General features: G+C 50.6%; 1 protein-coding gene across 2 annotated transcripts in view; it reads right to left on the bottom strand.

Moving 5' to 3' along the window:
- Positions 1–992: 992 nt before the first annotated feature.
- Positions 993–19,469, bottom strand: part of LOC146036786 (transmembrane protein 182-like) — a 39,101-nt gene continuing 20,624 nt past the window's right edge. Inside the window, exons 1-5 of one of the 2 annotated variants that reach the window (XM_083160671.1) lie at positions 13,555–13,704; positions 11,092–11,203; positions 9,226–9,324; positions 6,245–6,382; positions 993–1,503 (exon numbers count right to left, since the gene is read on the bottom strand). In XM_083160671.1, the coding sequence (XP_083016797.1) occupies positions 1,274–1,503; positions 6,245–6,382; positions 9,226–9,324; positions 11,092–11,203; positions 13,555–13,698 (723 nt within the window). In that variant the 5' untranslated portion in view covers positions 13,699–13,704 and the 3' untranslated portion in view covers positions 993–1,273. Of the gene's footprint in view, positions 1,504–6,244; positions 6,383–9,225; positions 9,325–11,091; positions 11,204–13,554; positions 13,705–19,469 lie in introns of those variants that run through there. The other variant, XM_083160670.1, reaches the window with a different exon arrangement.

A 19,469-nucleotide genomic window follows, 5' to 3' on the forward strand; every position in this document is an offset into this window, starting at 1 on the left:
AACCCCCTGCGTACCCTCCTTCTACATAACCTAGTCCTGAGGATGCTCCTCCAACCCCCTGCCGTACCCTTCCGCTACATAACCTAGTCCTGAGGCTGCTCCTCTGACCCCCTGCCGTAGCCTTCCACTACATAACCTAGTCCTGATGCTGCTCCTCTGACCCCCTGCCGTACCCTTCTGCTACATAACCTAGTCCTGAGGCTGCTCCTCTGACCCCCTGCCGTACCCTTCTACTACATAACCTAGTCCTGAGGCTGCTCCTCCGACCCCCTGCCGTACCCTCCTTCTACATAACCTAGTCCTGAGGATGCTCCTCCAACCCCCTGCTGTACCCTTCTGCTACATAACCTAGTCCTGAGGCTGCTCCTCTGACCCCCTGCCGTACCCTTCCGCTACATAACCTAGTCCTGAGGATGCTCCTCCAGCCCCCTGCCATACCCTTCCGCTACATAACCTAGTCCTGAGGCTGCTCCTTTGACCCCCTGCCATACCCTTTCGCTACATAACCTAGTCCTGAGGCTGCTCCTCTGACCCCCTTCCGTACCCTTCCGCTACATAACCTAGTCCTGAGGCAGCTCCTCCGACCCCCTGCCGTACCCTTCCGCTACATAACCTAGTCCTGAGGATGCTCCTCCAGCCCCCTGCCATACCCTTCCGCTACATAACCTAGTCCTGAGGCTGCTCCTCTGACCCCCTGCCATACCCTTTCACTACATAACCTAGTCCTGAGGCTGCTCCTCCAGCCCCCGGCCTCATACCATCACAATTTCTGCTCCGCTTCCATCAGGTCACCTCACACTGCTTGCACCTCATGTCATCAGTCTGTCACCCCTACTAGATTGTTAGCTCCTCAGAGCAGAACCCTCAGCCACTGCTGTGACATTGTATGATAGTTAACGTATGGACACCTTAGAACCATAGCCAGACGCGACCACCCGGGACATCAGCGCACACAGAGTCTGTCGCGTTGTTTTGTGACATTTTATTGGAAGTGCAGAATTCTCAGAACCCGGAATATATATCACACAGCACTTATCGCCATGGAAAACATTAGGGATCTGCGCCTCGGCCTCTCGCCGGCGCTGCGTTATTTATTTTACCCTGATACGAGGCTCTATCCTACCAGGACTTAGTTTATGTCGCCTCTGTCTAACTCTTAATCAGCTTCTCACAGTCGGTTGCTTATGAATATAGACATAAAATGTTCTCATTCCCTGTGAATTGCTTTGTGCCCTACAATGAGGAATTCTCATCTGTGATCTCCAGGACTTATTTACTTCTCTTCTACATGAATGCTCCGGCTGATACAGAGAAACAGGAGGCCGGAGAGAAGCACCAGGGGCGCCCCAGCCGACGCAAACAGGAACGACCATCCGTAATATACGTGCACGTGGGTGTCCGGGAAACACTTCTGGCTTCTCTCTAACAAGATATACTTCTCCAGGTCAGCGGCAAACTCCTTCCAGAGGGCAAAGAGGCCGATGAGGAGGGCGAGCAGTACCCCTGAAATGAGAAGGGAAGTTCTGTCACTGATTGGGGCCCGCAGTAGGGATGGAAATCGCACTGGAATTTTTCTTAATAATCAATTATTTTGTTTTGATGGTAGTACTTTTACAATTTGATAGTGGCATTCCGATGTTTGCCACCATGGTAAACATTTGATGGCGATTTGATGGTTCCCCCAGAATATTTTTGCACATGCACAAATCCCAAATGAAAGATTCGATGGAGGAGGCCCAGCCATCATGGTAGGCTTCTAGTCCAGTCATTCACATTGGAGGCGGAGGGCACAATCCTGACCCCGAGGCCTTCACCCACCACCATAAATGTAACTTATTATACAGTATAATATACAACGGTGACTTACCACTGTTACTGATATCTGGGATACAGCCTGTTACCCAAGGATTAATCATGTGGGGAGGTATCCGATGGATGACAGACAATATCTAGGTCAACAATATGGGTGCTGAATGGGGTCCCGACAGTCATTTACCCAACTTCGGGATCCCGACAGTCAAAACCCCGACACACAGGGGCCCAATGGCCACCAGCTATTCTCCCTCGTGGGGGTCCACGACCCCCACGAGGGAGAATAGAATAGGTGGCGAACGTAGCGAGCCACCGTGCCGCAACGTGGTGTGAATGTCGGGATCCTGACTGTCGGAACCCTATACCACACCCACCAATATATGGTCATCATACATTTTTACTGCTTTACGTAGTGCACTTGCCAGCAGTGACCCCTTGGTTCAGTGTATAGGGTGAAATGTAAAACTCAACCTGTGGGGGCCACAAAGGCATTTTTGAGTACAGTGTTCACAATGAAATAACATAATCTAATACATAATAAGACATACTTATAGGCTTAGAGATGGATTCACACAAGATTGACTGGGGGCATGGGCATGGAAATGGGCACTGCGGCTTGTGATCGCATCACTCACACCCCCTTTTGAAAAGGCCGCTGACCCTTTTTGGAGCCATTGAGGGACACCGCTTGGAGGAATCCTTGTTGGGACATATATAATGTTGGTAGACACGGTACCATGGTGCAAAGCAGCGATTGTAAGGGGTGTTCCTGGGTGGTCACTAGATACTCTAGCTTGGGGGCATGCAACAATGGGGCTGCTGCAAGCTTCGATGGTGTGACCGATGTTAGCATTACCAATTTGTATTTCAACATTAATGGACACTGACAGTGGGTGACTCAGTCCTCATTTGGACACGCGGTTGTACCCCAGGGAGGGGCTTGTAGCGGCATTTACATAACGTCACAGATGCAAGACGCAGCCACGGCGCCACCGCAGTGTGTGACTCAGATGCAGCTAATCTGTTATATATTTGGCTACATCTGTCACTCAAAGTGTGTGAGTGTGTGTATAACGCTGGGTGGAGCCTCTGACTCACATGACTGACTCACATGACAGAGAACCAGCCCAGTGAGCCCACAGACAGTGCCAGACACTCTCTGCCTCCCCATGTTGCCCAGCACTGCTACTCCACAGCCACCAGGTGAGCGCCCCCCGCGACCCCCACTCCCACGATTCGCGGCAGACCCCTCCCCTCCCGCGATTCATGGCAAAAACACCCCCGCGACCCCCCCTCCCGCGATTCGTGGCAGACTTGCCCCCCCTCCCGCGATTCGCGGCAAAAACACCCCCGCGACCCCCCCCCCCCCGCACGCGATTCGCAGCAGCCCCAGGATTAAATGGCACATGCAAAACACTGACATGGCTATGGTCGACAATGAAAAAGGTTGACATGAGTTTTTGAAGATTTATTTTTCATTTTTTTTGAATGTTTTCATATTCATTGTCATGTGTCGACAGGGACACCAATGAAGTGCCACACTTATGTCAACATTCACATGTGTTGACCTTTCTGTGTTGATTTTTTCTTGTGGCGATTCGCGTCACACCCCCACCCCCCCCGCAACCCCCACTCCCGCGATTCACGGCACACACACACACCCCAGCGACCCCCCCCCCGCGATTCTCGGCACCCCACCCCGTGACCCCCCCTCCCGCGATTCGCGGCACACCCCCCGCGACCCCCCCTCCCACAATTCGCCGCAACCCCCCCTCCCGCGATTTGCGGCAACCCACCCCCCCGCCACCCCCCCCTCCCGCGATTCTCTGCAACCCCTCCCCTCCTGCGATTCGCAGAAATCACTCCCCCACCCCCTGCAACCCCCCCTCCCGCAATTCGCGGCACCCCCCGCGACCCCCCCTCCCGCAATTCGCGGACACCCAAGTTGCAATACAGGGCATCTTTTATACAATTCTAACCATATTTCTCATATACAAATGTTCACAAATTAAGGGGGCGCAGCCCCTTACGACGGTGTGAAGAGCGCCCGTAGGGCGCGATGAATCACCTAGTTAGTAAGATAACTGTTTTACAACTTCTAAGCCCAACTGCAACATCAGCTGCGCTCCAATCGGGACCACCTCCAGCATACAGGAGTACGAGAGGAACGGTGGGATCTGGTGCCCATATGGAATAGTGCAGTCGGCAGTTGGGAGGAGGAGCAGCTGTGTGCGGCTGTGTGAGGCTGTGTGCGGCTGTGTGGGGCTGTGTGCGGCTGTGTGGGGCTGTGTGCGGCTGTGTGCGGCTGTGTGGGGCTGTGTGCGGCTGTGTGCGGCTGTGTGGGGCTGTGTGCGGCTGTGTGGGGCTGTGTGGGGCTGTGTGCGGCTGTGTGGGGCTGTGTGCGGCTGTGTGGGGCTGTGTGGGGCTGTGTGCGGCTGTGTGGGGCTGTGTACGGCTGTGTGGGGCTGTGTGCGGCTGTGTACGGCTGTGTGGGGCTGTGTACGGCTGTGTGGGGCTGTGTGTGGCTGTGTGCGGCTGTGTGGGGATGTGTGCCGCTGTGTGCGGCTGTGTGGGGCTGTGTGCGGCTGTGTGGGGCTGTGTGCGGCTGTGTGGGGCTGTGTGCGGCTGTGTGCGGATGTGTGCGGCTGTGTGGGGCTGTGTGGGGCTGTGTGCGGCTGTGTGGGGCTGTGTACGGCTGTGTACGGCTGTGTGGGGCTGTGTGCGGCTGTGTGAGGCTGTGTGCGGCTGTGTGCGGCTGTGTGCGGCTGTGTGGGGCTGTGTGGGGCTGTGTGCGGCTGTGTGGGGCTGTGTGGGGCTGTGTGCGGCTGTGTGCGGCTGTGTGCGGCTGTGTGGGGCTGTGTGCGGCTGTGTGCGGCTGTGTGGGGCTGTGTGGGGCTGTGTGGGGCTGTGTGCGGCTGTGTGGGGCTGTGTGGGGATGTGTGCGGCTGTGTGCGGCTGTGTGGGGCTGTAATATCACATCATCATGTATCTCTGGCTGGTTATATAATGACACGGGTCCAGGCCATAAGGGACCACTCACCTGGAAACCCTATTCCGTGTATGTAGAAGGTCTGGACCATAGCGATATATTACATTCTGAGCACTCTCAGCTTCTCATACCCGGCTTACACCACGTATAAATGATGCTACTTGCAGCTTGGAACGAGTCCTCTGCCGCCCGTCCTGTATGTCCCCACTATTGTAAACAGCACATTGTCTGCTGAGCGGAAAATGAGCAAAGTGATCTCCTCTGGCCGCCGTCCAGCGCAAGCTGCCAAATAACATAAAAGCCTCCTGCATTAATGGGCCATTAATTCACTAGGACACTGCTCCAATACCAGGGAAAGGTTCCTCGCTGTACGGATAAGGACACCTGTGTGGATGTGGTGTGAGTGCATAGCGGCATTTATCCCCCCCCCACACACGCACACACACACACACACACACACACAAAAACAACGTTACAAAACGATTCTTTTGCAGTGTTTATGGCTTTTGCCCCTCTACAGTACATGACGCCCCCATGTAGGGGTATTGCTGGAGACCGGGGGCATTCTGTGATACATGCGGATGCCTATTTATCAGGACAACTGTCCCCCAATAGCTGACGCCATCTTATGCTGGCCTTAATTGTGGTGCCCACAGGGTAATGAGCTTTATTATTTAAATTATGTTTTTTTCTGCTTATTTTATTATTATTATTATTTTATTATTATTGTTACCTCCATTTTTTACTTTAAAAAAGTTTATTTCATATATTTAATTGAATCTGGAATTGGATGTCACACAGGTGGCGATAGGCTGGGTCACATCTGCGCTCTACGGCAACTACCTGCCCGGCAGGTACAGAATAGCACCACCCTTTCCACTGCCAAGCCGCATTGCTGGGGAGCGGTTCTCCAACAGAGCATGTCGGGGGAGATTTACTAAGCTGGGAATTCTATTTCACATGTGGGCCAATAATGGTCATCTTCCGGTGGCAATACTTTCAGGTGCCAGACACTCCCGCAGGCTGAGCTGAGCTGTAATGAAGACTCCTGGGTGGTATGATTTACAATGCAGGGCAGCAGGAGGTCACACACTGAAATGGGAGTCTCCCGCATTATCGCTTTGCCTTATACAATGCGAAGGGTTAATGCTGGAAAGTGCACACACAGATGCGATAATTATACCACCATATGATTGGAGAGAAAAATGTCAACGTCCCTTTTATAAGAGCAATAGGAGAAAGAAATCCAGGAAAATAAATAGCAGAGCCCCCCCCCCCCCCCCCCCACACACACACACACACACACACACGTAAATAAGGCGGCAGATACCGGGAAGTGGGCACCATAAATCAGCTTTGCTCTTGCAGTGATCTTTCCCTTCAGACACAGGATTTGGCATCACGGCATCAGTGTATATCTAATTACCGGACTTGGCATCTTACCAGCAGTGATGAGGAATCCGCCGCCTACTTTATAGAGCTGGGCGGCCGCGAAGGGGACAGCGCACACCAACAGGAGCCCCCCCACCAGACTGGCAGCCACAGCGAGGATGATGAACGCCGTCCAGAAGCCTCTGTACACTGGCAATGAAAACAAATATCATTGTGTTGTTTAACGGCTGGAATGCCCTGGTTAGTGCCCAGCCCCTGCCCGTGCCCCATACACTGAGCGCTCAGAGCCTCGTTCCGGCCTGTTCTGCTGCAGAATATTCCGTTACACAGAGCTGCACCGGTACCGGGTACTCTGGGCCTAATTCATGCTTGGGTGCAGTGCCGTAACTAGATATTCGTAGGCCCCATAGCAAAAGTTTGTAAGGGCCCCCTATTTAGCAACTGATGGTGATAAATGTATGTAAAACATATTACTTAGACAGTAAATATGGGCCCCCTTCAGCTGCGGGCCCCATAGCGGCTGCACCCCTTGCACCTATGGTAGTTACGCCCTTGCTTGGGTTCTAATTACTATTCTCCAAATTACAGAGCTGATAATGTGATTAAGTGCAACTAGCGCCCAGCAATAAAAACAGACGCTGTCCGGAGCATCGCAAGCTCATTCGCAATTGCGTAGACATTCAAAGCCTATAGCAAACATGAGAAACATCGGGTCTGACGGTTGGTTTACGATTGGACGCAGCAGTAGCGACGCAGGTGCCGTGTGTTTGCACATATATGCTAATAGCCAATGGCTTGCAGGAGCAGCTCGGCGCACGCAGATTACTTTACGATTGCAGCACACTAATCGCCCTGTTGTGTGAGCATCGCCCATTGCGTACAGACATGAATTAGGCCCTATGTACCCACATCAGCCCCTTAGAGAACACAGGTAAGAAGCGAGTCCCAGCTAATGAATAAGCATGTGTCTAATATAATAGATTGTGAGCTTGCGAGCAGGGCCCTCCTACCTCTGTGTCGGTTGTTACCCAGTTTTATTACAGTTTCCAATTGTAAAGTGCAGCGGAACTTGCTGCGCTAAATAAGAAACTGTAACTACACATAATGCGGTGATTGCACAAATAACATCATTTGCTGTCTGTCGGGTCAGTGCTGCAATATTGTTACAGTCTATTGTGGCGATACATTGGTCCTTATTCTGGTTTACTACTGCGCATTTCTGCTCATGTGCATACGCTCGGTGCGAACGGGCATGGCGAACTGCCAGTTTGCTTGCCCGTTCGCGCCCACCAGTGCTGGCGTGGGGCGGCGGTGATGGGACTGAACCATGGGAATGGCCAGTGTTTCATGGGCGTTCCCATGGAAACGCTGGGCGTTCCCATGGAAATCAGGCAGTGGTGCGGCTGCGACATTCGCATTGCTGCTTGTGGACTACAATGAAGTCCATCATATGTGGGAAACTCAAATAAAGCAGCGCTATTGCTGTGGGGATGGGAGGTCATCCTGGGAAATGACTGTAATAACGCCAATACAGGAGCCTAATGCTGACATCACTGCTGTGATTGGCTGTTCCAGGAGACTATTCGCTGGGAGGTCAAATCTGAAAAACTGGGGGGGTGGAGCTGACAACTTGCATTACAGAGTCGGTTGTCAGGAGACAGCTTAGTGTATTGCAGATAAATCCTGGGACCTGCAATGTAGGGAGGCAGGATATTCTGGTTCTGAGCATTTTGGGTGTCGCATAAAAATAATAATAATAATATTTGTAGTTATAATTGTTGTTGTTTATTGTTTGTATATGATAAAACCATAACACAACAACAATCGCTTCCGTTTGCTTCCTGTCTGATAATGGGTCACAGGATCCCTGGTTACACTGATCCCGGGATCGCTTGGTTCCGGTCGGAGCAGCTGTACCTGGCCTGCATTAGCGTCGGTGCGGTGATAAATGCGATATAATATATGCTTACACATGATCAGAATGTTTATGGACATTTTTCTTTGCCCCTATCGCGTTACAAAACAGCGGAATAATTAGCTGCAGGTCCTGCGGAATAATACATGTAATAGGCTCATTAGGAAATGAATGGGCTCAGCACATCTAGTTATTCACAATAAGTAATTGTAGGGGTCAGACGGTGTCGGTAACACGGCTAATAGGGGTCAGCGGGGAGCAGATGGCAGAGGAGACGGGCGGGGGGGGGGGGGATTCTCTAACATGAGAGCAGAGGGACAGAATACTAAGTATCGGGTCAAGGTGAAATATAAAGCAGATGATATCTAGGCCGATGAAGGATTACACTGTGGCATCAGCGGGGCGCAATCTCTGCCAGTAACGCATTAAAGAGAAGCCCCCCCATGTCCCTGCGGTTAGGGGTTCCCTGAGAAGTTGGAACCTTCCATAAATCCAGCGCTAACATGTTCTGTGCCAACGACCGGCGCTCTCTCGCTACCGGGACAGAGTTCTCCAGGGTTCAGCATTGAATTGGGGTCTATGTACTAAGGGCTCAATTCAGATCTGATCGCTGCTGACCGAAATAGCAGCGTGACGCACCCCGCTATAGTGAAATCCCGCCTTGCGGAGTCATGTGCTTGATGTGCGACCAGATGTGTACGGCTAGCGAAGACTAAATTACCACAACCCTTTGTGACAGGCGCAGCAGCGAAGGATATTTCATACGATGGTGCGATGCACTAGGAGGCACCTTATATAAGTTGACGCCTCCTGCTTCTATTGGTGATCAACGCTGAAGTCTGACAGAGACCGTGGCCTCCTCACACCCCCATTATGGTTATCGTAGTAGTGCGCCGGTTGACATAGCGTGTACTGTGTGAGTCTGTGAGCCAACGAACACGTTTGTACACTGTAGACCCACATGCATGTGTCTGGTCATTTGGCAGTAAGGCAGGGGACCGGGCCACACATGGGTGACCCTCATTACTACATGTATGTGACCCCCAGTGCTACATGTATGTGCTCTATATTTCCTAACCCACCCAGAGATAGCACACGCATGACACATATCACCTACCTGCTGTTGGGTCATAAGACGGATGGGGAACCGGCCATGTGGTGATCGGCATGGGGAACAGATACCCCTGGATGCAGTGTTTGGGGTGCGCCTGGCTGGCTGGGAAGGAAGATTACATACAGCAGGGTATTAGCTGAGTGCTGGAGGCAGAGATTCAATGGTGCAGTAACCAGCTCCCCCCCCCCCCCCCCAAAAAAAAAAAAACAGCTCCCCCTCCTCCAGTAACCAGCCCCCCCTCCCCTCCAGTAACCAGCTCCCCCCAATAATCATCCCCCTCCTCCAGTAACCAGCACCCCCCCCCCAGTAACCAGCTCCCCCAATAACCAGCTCCCCCCCAGTAACCAGCTCCCCCAATAACCAGCTCCCCCCAATAATCATCCCCCTCCAGTAACCAGCTCTCCCCCCTCCCCTACAGTAACCAGCCCCCCCCCCAGTAACCAGCTCCCCCAATAACCAGCTCCCTCCCCCCAGAAACCAGCCCCCCCAGTAAACAGCTCCCCCCTCCAGTAAACAGCTCCCCCCAATAATTAACCCCCTCCAATAACCAAATTCCCCCAATAACCAGCTCCCCCCTCCAGAAACCAGCTCCCCCTCAATAATTAGACCCCCCCTCCCCTCCAGTAACCAACTTTCCCCAGTAACCAGCTCCCCCCCCCCCAATAACCAGCTTCATCCCCCCAGTAACCAGCCACCCCCCCCAGTAACCAGCACCCTGCTCCCCTCCAGTAACCAGCACTCCCCCCCCCCAGTAACCAGCTCCCCACTCCAGAAACCAGCTCCCCCCTCCCCTCCAGTAACTAGCTCCCCCCAATAACCAGCTCCCCCCCCCCCCAATAACCAGCTTCATCCCCCCAGCAACCAGCCCCCCCCCCCCAGTAACCAGCTCCCCCCTCCCCTCCAGTAACTAGCTCCCCCCAATAACCAGCTCCCTCCTTCAGAAACCACCCTCCAATAATCAGCCCCCCCCCCCCAGTAACCATCCCCCCCCAGTAACCAGCTCCCCCTCCAGTAACAAGCTCTTCCCAGTAACCAGTCCACCTTCCAGCAACCAGCTCTGCCCAATAACCAGCTCTCCTCCCCAGTAACCATCAACAACTAGCCACCAGCTACCATCCCCCAGCGGTAACTAGCTCTCCCCAGTAACCATCTCTCTCCATAACCAGTATAAAGTTGTCATATACAGCATCACACAATGTCACACCACATGATGCAGTGTTATAAAGCAGCATACATTGTTATACAGCATCATAAAGCTTTATTGCAACGAGCATGTAACTCACCCTAGCAATGAGCATGTAACTTCCCCCTGGGCAATGAGAATGAAACCCCTGACAAGAAGCATGTAACCCCTGACATTGAGCATGTAGGTAAGTGGCACTTATGTGGCATAATATGTTATAGGCATTACGGAGTGTAGCATAATGTGTAATGGGCATTATGGAGTGTGGTATAATATGTAATGGGCATTATGGTGTGTGGCATATTGTGTAATGAGCATGATAGATACACCCAGTAGGCGTGGATAGACATGCCCCTCCAATGGTGCACCCCCTAATAAAATGGGCTGTGCACACCTATGACCAGAAATGAGCAGGGTAAATGAGGGAACTTATCAGGCTATTTTACTTGATGGAGACACGGGGAGAATGGGGTGTGGCCTGCACAAATGTTGGGTCACACGACTGCCCCAATTTATTGTAGTGTCAGAATAACTGGTGAAGTTCTAGTGGCTGGGAATAGGGAGAGAACCAGCTATAGGGGTTAGGGACCCCCTCATAATGCAGTCCGTGTACAAGTGTATAATCATTAGGTAAATAGCCGTGTGTGAGGCCTGGACCCTCTGTGCACATTTCCCACACTACTTACTGAACCAGAAGTTCCAGATGGTCTCCTGGAATTCTTCCCCATTGAACCAGCACCTCCAGAAAAATCCCTCGTGGTGGAAATACAGAGGAGCCGCCGCGGAATCTGTCCCGTTCTACCGTGAGAGAATAAAGGTTTATAGTTAGAGACTTCTCCTCAGGACAATGGCTATGGGCTAATTCAGAGCTGCATGCTATGCCAATGTGTTATCAGCATTTGCCGCGATCGCACTGCGCATGTGTCCACGGGATTATTCACAAAACTACACCCGAATTACGCCCATTGTACATAAAGATCCACAGGTGAAACAACATCTGCTAACACCGCGATTGTACCACCACCCCAATGATTCTCTGCTCCTCTTATGACCCCCCCCCCCCCCGCTTACACCTGCTGAGTACAAGCCGCCATGTTGTTTACTCTGCATCCAATAGACAACAATCTCACTTTATCAATGAGGAAACGGAGACGTCGCCTAAAACAGCCAATCAGCTTCTGTCGTCCAACTGTCACAGCCTAGGAAATGAGCTAGAAGCCGATCTGTTGCTGTAACTTCTAACAGCTCCTAACTGCCATTTTCCATGTAACATTATGCTTCTTGACTGGTACCTTGTTTCTGTACACTTTATCGCTCTCCAAAACTTAGTACATAGACCCCCTTCTACCAGCCAGTCAGTCCCTCACTGCAATTTTTTAGGATGTTTTTGAAATATGGCAGTTAGGAGCTGGTTGGTTGGTGCTTTATCTCTCTCCAATGTTTGATCAAGAGAGAGAGAGACAGAGAGAAAGAGATCTGGCAAAATTTACTAAGAATACGTCTAATGTCTCAGTCGTATTTTGTACACATTCGCATTCCGGAGCATAATAATAATAATAATAAGGTAACGTACTTTTCGATGTCGTGTGGAGTTGTATTTTTTGGAGTATTTTATTACAACTTGTACTAGAATATGCCCAGTATATGTTAGTACTGTATAGGTTAGTACTGTATAGGTTAGTACTGTATAGGTTAGTACTGTATATGTTAGTATTGTATACAGTATGTTAGTACTGTATAGGTTAGAACTGTATATGTTAGTACTGTATACAGTATGTTAGTACTGTGTATGTTAGTACTGCATATGTTAGTACTGTATAGGTTAGTACTGTATAGGTTAGTACTGTATATGTTAGTACTGTATATGTTAGTATTGTATACAGTATGTTAGTACTGTATAGGTTAGAACTGTATATGTTAGTACTGTATACAGTATGTTAGTACTGTGTATGTTAGTACTGTATATGTTAGTACTGTATACAGTATGTTAGTACTGTATATGTTAGTACTGTATAGGTTAGTACTGTATAGGTTAGTACTGTATACAGTATGTTAGTACTGTATAGGTTAGTACTGTATAGGTTAGTACTGTATATGTTAGTACTGTATACAGTTTGTAGTACTGTATATGTTAGTGCTGTATATGTTAGTACTGTATACAGTATGATAGTACTGTATACAGTATGTTAGTACTGTATATGTTAGTACTGTATATGTTAGTACTGTATAGGTTAGTACTGTATAGGTTAGTACTGTATACAGTATGTTAGTACTGTATATGTTAGTACTGTATAGGTTAGTACTGTATAGGTTAGTACTGTATACAGTTTGTAGTACTGTATATGTTAGTACTGTATATGTTAGTACTGTATACAGTATGATAGTACTGTATACAGTATGTTAGTACTGTATATGTTAGTACTGTATATGTTAGTACTGTATAGGTTAGTACTGTATTTTGAAATATGACTTGATAGTAAATTTCAAAATGACATTGGAGTCATGTAAAATTCAAGGCGAGGTGGCGCATTAATTCAGATCTTTTAAAAAATACGAATTCGACAGGTTGTTACAGACGTAAAATACAAAATTCTAATGTTATTACACATCAGTAAATTACATAAATACGAACACGTGCCCAAATACGCCAATTCCTACCGTATTATGCATAGTAAATTCCCCCCATTATCTTCTAGAACAGTAGTTTTCAACCCCGGTCCTCAAGGACCCCCAACAGTGCACATTTTACAGGTCACCCGGCAGGTGCACAGGTGTACCCATTACTCATTCACTGACACATTTTAAAAGATCACAGGTGGAGCTAATTATTTCACCTTTGAGTCTGCGTGGAGACCTGGAGCCCGTGCACTGTGTGGGGTCCCTGAGGACCGGAGTTGAGGACTGTTCTAGAAGGTAATAAATAAATAAGAAGTACATTCTGATTGGTTGCCCATAGCAACATCCCATATGAAATATAATACACATCTTAGTGACTTCCCCCATTGATTCTCGTCTTCTTTACCCATTTGCAGAAATTTGGTCCAAACTTGAGTATAAAGGTCCCTGAATCCTCCAAACCGACACGTCGTCACCCCAGAACTACTCTGCATTCCCTATGGCAGTATGTCGGCTCTGTGTCACCGCATTACCTCAGGAGGGGGAGAGAGTCCACCAATGGCCCCGCAGTTCTCCGTTGCCAGTAGCCAGTAGTCCGTGCCGAATGCTACGAGGAATAAGAGGACCCCAATTCCTCCGATGAGGCCAGCGGCCAGTGCAGCCACCCCGACTCTCATAGTGACAGACTGCTACTGGCAGGGGAGACGCAGTGCCCAGGGGGACAGGGCGAGGGCTGTGGAGAGGCGGCTGCTATTTTGGGCTGTAATGACTGGTGTGGGTTTCGCAGAGGAGTGGTGAGAGCTATTATAAGCTGGAGACCTTATCCCACTGAGCAGTTGTGGTGGCTTATCCCAGGAATGCCGGGAACATACACACAATATTATGGTGCGTGGGAAGATTATAGGGAAGACAGATCCACAGTGACTCAGAGGATAGACAGCATCTACGGCAACAACAAAAGGTTGACAGACACGGTCGACATTGATGGAATGGCGACATCATTTTAGATGTTTTTGTTGTCAATGCCAACCTAGTGCAACCTTTTTGTGTCAAGCTATTGGCTGTCGCCCCAGACACCGTAGACTTCATCCGGATCCCACAGAATATTCCTCTGATCAGAGCTGTATCAGCGACGAGCTGGGTAACACCATGCTGCACTGCAGGGGGCAGATGTAACATGTGCAGAGAGTTAGGTGTGGGAGGGGCGTGTCCTAGCTCAGGGCTACATTACAGTGTGAGGATAAAGCCGTCCAGCATGTGTGGGCTACATGCAGAAGCAGCCAGTAACTGAGTACCTGGGTAACACCATGCTGCACTGCAGGGGGCAGATGTAACATGTGCAGAGAGTTAGGTGTGGGCTACATGCAGAAGCAGCCAGTAACTGAGCACCTGGGTAACACCATGCTGCACTGCAGGGGGCAGATGTAACATGTGCAGAGAGTTAGGTGTGGGAGGGGTTCGATTCCCACCATGGTTCTAACTGTGTGGAGTTTGTATATTCTCCCCGTACTTGCGTGGGTTTCCTCCGGGTACTCCGGTTTCCTCCCACAATCTAAAAATATACTGGTAGGTTAATTGGCTCCCAACAAATTAACCCTAGAATGTCTGTGTGTGCATGTACATGTGGTAGGGAATATAGATTGTAAGCTCCACTGGGGCAGGGACTGATGTAAAGGTTCTCTGTACAGCGCTGCGGAATATGTGTGCACTATATAAGAAACTGTTAATAAATAAATAAATGTATAATTGTTCAACGTGTTGATATTTTATGATGACATCGATTATTCCGACATTTTAAAAGTCCTCTTTGTTCCAAATTGCATTTTGCTTGGAGAACGACCTTCACAAAGGGCTTCACCAGCCGCTAAGACTGCAGCACGTGACGTGGGTATGTGCGGGGATATTCCGGGCATGTACTGTATGTAGCTGCGAGGCGTGTGCACACGGAAGCATTCCTCGCTCGCTAGTGAGGGTCTGGCACTGGCAGCGCGGAGAGTGGAGTCTAATGGAAACACCCCCCCCCACACACACACACACACACACGCAATCCCATTGGGTACCACTGCAAGGCCGTGTGTGCTCTCTGCTCACAGCCAGTGGAAAGGGGGGGGGGGTGTGGTACTTATAACCCCGGCCCAGGTGTGATGGAGGGGCATGGGCCGCACACTCCCCATAGTGTCCACCTAGAGCCCGTATCCCCTGGGATTAGTAGCAGAGGCTGGGACACACAGTAGAGTATCAGGAGCGTAGGGGTGAGACAGGCCGGCGGGTGAGGTCATGAACATAGAGCCAGCGTCACAGGCGGAGCTGCACTGGGCAGGAATGGGCACTGACATGTTATACTCTGGTGGCATCTCATATAGGCAGCTGCCATCACACAACGTATAGACCCAGCTGAGCGCTCTGTAAGTTATGGCAGACGCTGAGCGCCTGTCTGTAGATGGAATGGCAGCAGGACGCTGGAGAGGAACCTAGGGTCACAGGGCGCTGCCCCTCCCCCGGACTAGGGGCCTGATTCCGGTGTGTATGGAATGGCAGGGAAGCGGCTGCACATGGTGGAGGGGTCTGTACAATCCGAGCGCTGCCTCTGAAGACCATGAGTCACAAATTGCAATGGGAGGGGGGGGGGGGTGTAAAATCCATTCCAAGCAACTGCGGACCCATAAACATTGGATTAGTACATAAACCACCTGGTACCAGTGTGCGATAACTGCAGTGTTCAGGGGCCACTGCCCGCAGCCGCACCTCCTGCTGCTATGCACTCAGCCAGGTGGTCTGTGCATGTGTGGTTATCTCTGACCCCCCGCCGACCCCATGACCCTGGCGGCAGCACGGTATGTAGCCCATAGGCCATCTCAGAATGGCAGTAGCCCAGGGACTCATAGAACATTTCTAGGCTGCGGCTGCCTGTGGGGCAGGAGGGGTCGAAGATTTCTGCTGCGGTCCCTCCTGATACATTCAGGGGACACATAATATTTACAGCTATTTCCCTGCAAATATTAAATGATAAATGGGCTCATCTATTACGCCACGTGCTGCATCCACGGTACAGACTCTGCCACGCTGATCCATTACATCACATGTGCAGCAGCCACAATACAGACTCTGCCATGCTGATCCATTACATCACATGTGCAGCAGCCACAGTATAGTCTCCGCCACCCTGATCGATTATACCACATACTACATCCACAGCACAGACTCTGCCACGCTCATCTATTACGCCACGTGCTGCATCCACAGTACAGACTCTGCCACGCTGATCCATTACATCACATGTGCAGCAGCCACAGTATAGTCTCCGCCACCCTGATCGATTATACCACATACTACATCCACAGCACAGACTCTGCCACGCTGATCTGTTACAGCCCGTCTGCTCCAGCCACAGTACAGGCTCTGCCACGTGGATCTATTACATCATGTGTGCTCCAGTCACAGCATAGTCTCCGCCACCCTGATCCATTACACCACATGTAAGGCAGCCCCAGTACAGAATCTGCCACGCTGATCTGTTAAACCATATTCTGCATCCACAGTACAGACTCTGCCACGTTGATCCATTACGTGGAGGGCAGCAGCCACAGTACAGACTTTGCCACCTTGAACCGGTACACCACATGAGCCGCTGCCACAGTACAGACTCTGTCATGATGATCCATTATACCAGGGGTCTTCAACCCGTGGCCCGCTGAGTTGTTTTGACCGGCCCGCCTGTAAATGCCGTTTAAAAAAAACAACAACCCTGTAAGTGCCGTTTAAAAAAGCCAAAACCTTCCACGCTCATCCCTTTACATGGGATGAGCGAGGAGGACGTGCAGTGGCTGGGGTGGACGGGACATGCACATTGTGGATTTCCTGAAGCTGCGCACACGTCCCGCCCGCGCCCTTTCAGAGAAGACAGCCGCCGCGTGACAACCAGCTCCAGACCTCTGATGCTGCGCACCCGTCCCTGCCTGCCTCCTTCTCATTGAAGACAGCCGCCGCCGCCAGCAGGAGCAGCCCTCTGAAAGGGAAATACGGAGATTAAGGCAGGTTTCTTAAGGGGAGGGGGGAGGTGAGCTGCCTGCCTGCAATGCGGTGATGACTGGGGGGGTGAGATGGCTGCAATGTGGTGCTGACTGGGGGGGGGGGGGGGGGTGAGCTGGCTGCAATGCTGTGCTGACTTTCGGGGGGGGGTAAGCTGGCTGCAATGTTGTGCTGAATATTGGGGGATGGGAGCATCTGGCTGTGCAGTGCTGACTATGGGGGAGGGGGGCTGGCAGTGCTGTGCTGATTATCAATGGGGGGGCTGTGCGGAGATGCCTATGTTTGGGGGGGAGGGAGCTGTGCTGTCTATCTATGAAGTGCTGTGCTTTATGGGGGCTGTGCTGGCTATCTAGAACTACCCCTTTCTGACCAGGGACACTACTGGTGGCATTTTATGAGGGACACTACTGGTGGCATTTTATGAGGGACACTACTGGTGGCATTTTATGAGGGACACTACTGGTGGCATTTTATAAGGGACACTACTGGTGGCATTTTATGAGGGACACTACTGGTGGCATTTTATAAGGGACACTACTGGTGGCATTTTATGAGAGGCACTGCTGCGGGCATCATATGTATAAGCAGGAGTATTGGGGGCATTATAGTGCAATGGGCATCATGGTGTGTGGCATAATGTGTAATGGGCATTACGGTGTGTGGCACAATGCGTAATGGGCATTACAGATAAACAGTGTATATTGATTTAAGTAGCCTGTCATTGCTTGGGCTTGATTTGTGAGGAGTACTAGGTCACTGTGTGGGCCTTCATGTTTATATGTCACTGTGCGACCTTCAGCCAACTTAATCGTGAAAGGACAACAACCATTCCTGCGGTAACCAATATCTGGTCATGCAGGTTGCAAAAGTGAAATGTCAGGTAATGGTTTTCCTGCTAGTTCACACGCTTATAATTAGACCACGCCCCTTCGAATTAGGCCACACCCCTTTTGGGGGAGCTGCATTTTTTTTCTTTTTGCACTGGGACCCTAATTGTCTAGAAATAGCCCTGCTGCTGATTATATATTGGGGGCAAGGTTTATGTGTATGGGCAGCTGTGCCAACTATGTATGCCGGGGCTGTGATGTCTATCTATGAAAGGCTGTGCTAAATACCACAGTAGAGATTAGTGGCCCTCGGGCTTCGTTGAATTTTTTAATGTGGCCCACACTGTCGGAAAGGTTGAAGACCCCTGCATTATACCATATGCGCGGCAGCCTCAGTACAAACACCACATGAGCAGCATCCACAGTACAGATTGCCACGCTGATCCGTTAACACCAAATGTGCGGCATCCACAGTACAGACTCTGCTATGCTGATCCATTGTACCACATGTGCGGCAGCCACAGTACAGACTCTGCCACGTTGATCCGTTACACCACATGCGCGGCAGCCCCAGTAAAGACATCACACGAGCGTTATCCACAGGACAGACTCTGCCACACTGATCCATTATACCACATGCACGGCAGCCACAGTACAGACTCTGCCACGTTGATCCGTTACACCACATGCGCGGCAGCCCCAGTAAAGACATCACACGAGCGTTATCCACAGGACAGACTCTGCCACACTGATCCATTACACCACAAGTGCAGCAGCCACAGTACATACTCTGCCACGCTGATCTGTTACACCATATGTGTGGCAGCCGGATGCTGTGACTACATCCCTAAAAATAACGTAGAGATTTCTAAAGTTATTGTTTCAGCTGTGGCAGTGAATAGTTATCTGTGTGACTCAGGAACTCGCCCCTCTCTCTAGGCTTCCTCCACCGTGTGTCGTCCCTGTCGGCGCCCGTTTTATTGTCCCATCCATTCTTATTTTTATCGCTTTCATTTTTTTTATTTTTTTTCGGAGAGGGTTGCTGGTGCCCCCGGGGTCTCCGGTCGGGGAAGACAGTAAAACTGCAGAAAATAAATAACGCTGTGGAAGACCTGTAGGGGCTGGTGTATTAAACAAAGGAGCGTAACGATCCATTAATTGGGCCCCTGGTGGATTGTGTTTGGAGTGCTTGTGCTGTGAGTAATATCCTCGTAAAACTTCGGCTCACATGGACGTGATCGCAGCCGCCATTCCTCGCCTTGTCACCAATAAGTGATGTCTGAGCAAATTCACAGTGGAAGATTAGAAACTGTACAACAACCCAGAAGGTGAATCAGCCCCCATTGGCCGAAACCGTTGGAATAGTGTGCTAGAAGGTTCTTTAAGGTTTTTTTTTTCTTTTGGGGGGGGGGGGGTTATGCTTATAAAATGTAAAATTAGGGCTATAACTGAACCCCCACCCCCTATCGTCCGCACCCTCCCCCCGGCAGGCGGCGCGGGGGGTTTTGCCTGGGGCGGGTGGGGGGCTTGCACCGACCCTGCATAAAGGATAACCCCACCTGTTATATCCTTATTCAATAAAGGGTGTAATA

The sequence above is a fragment of the Crinia signifera genome, chromosome 9 (assembly GCF_055691185.1).
Source record: "Crinia signifera chromosome 9, ASM5569118v1, whole genome shotgun sequence".
NCBI lineage: Eukaryota > Metazoa > Chordata > Amphibia > Anura > Myobatrachidae > Crinia > Crinia signifera.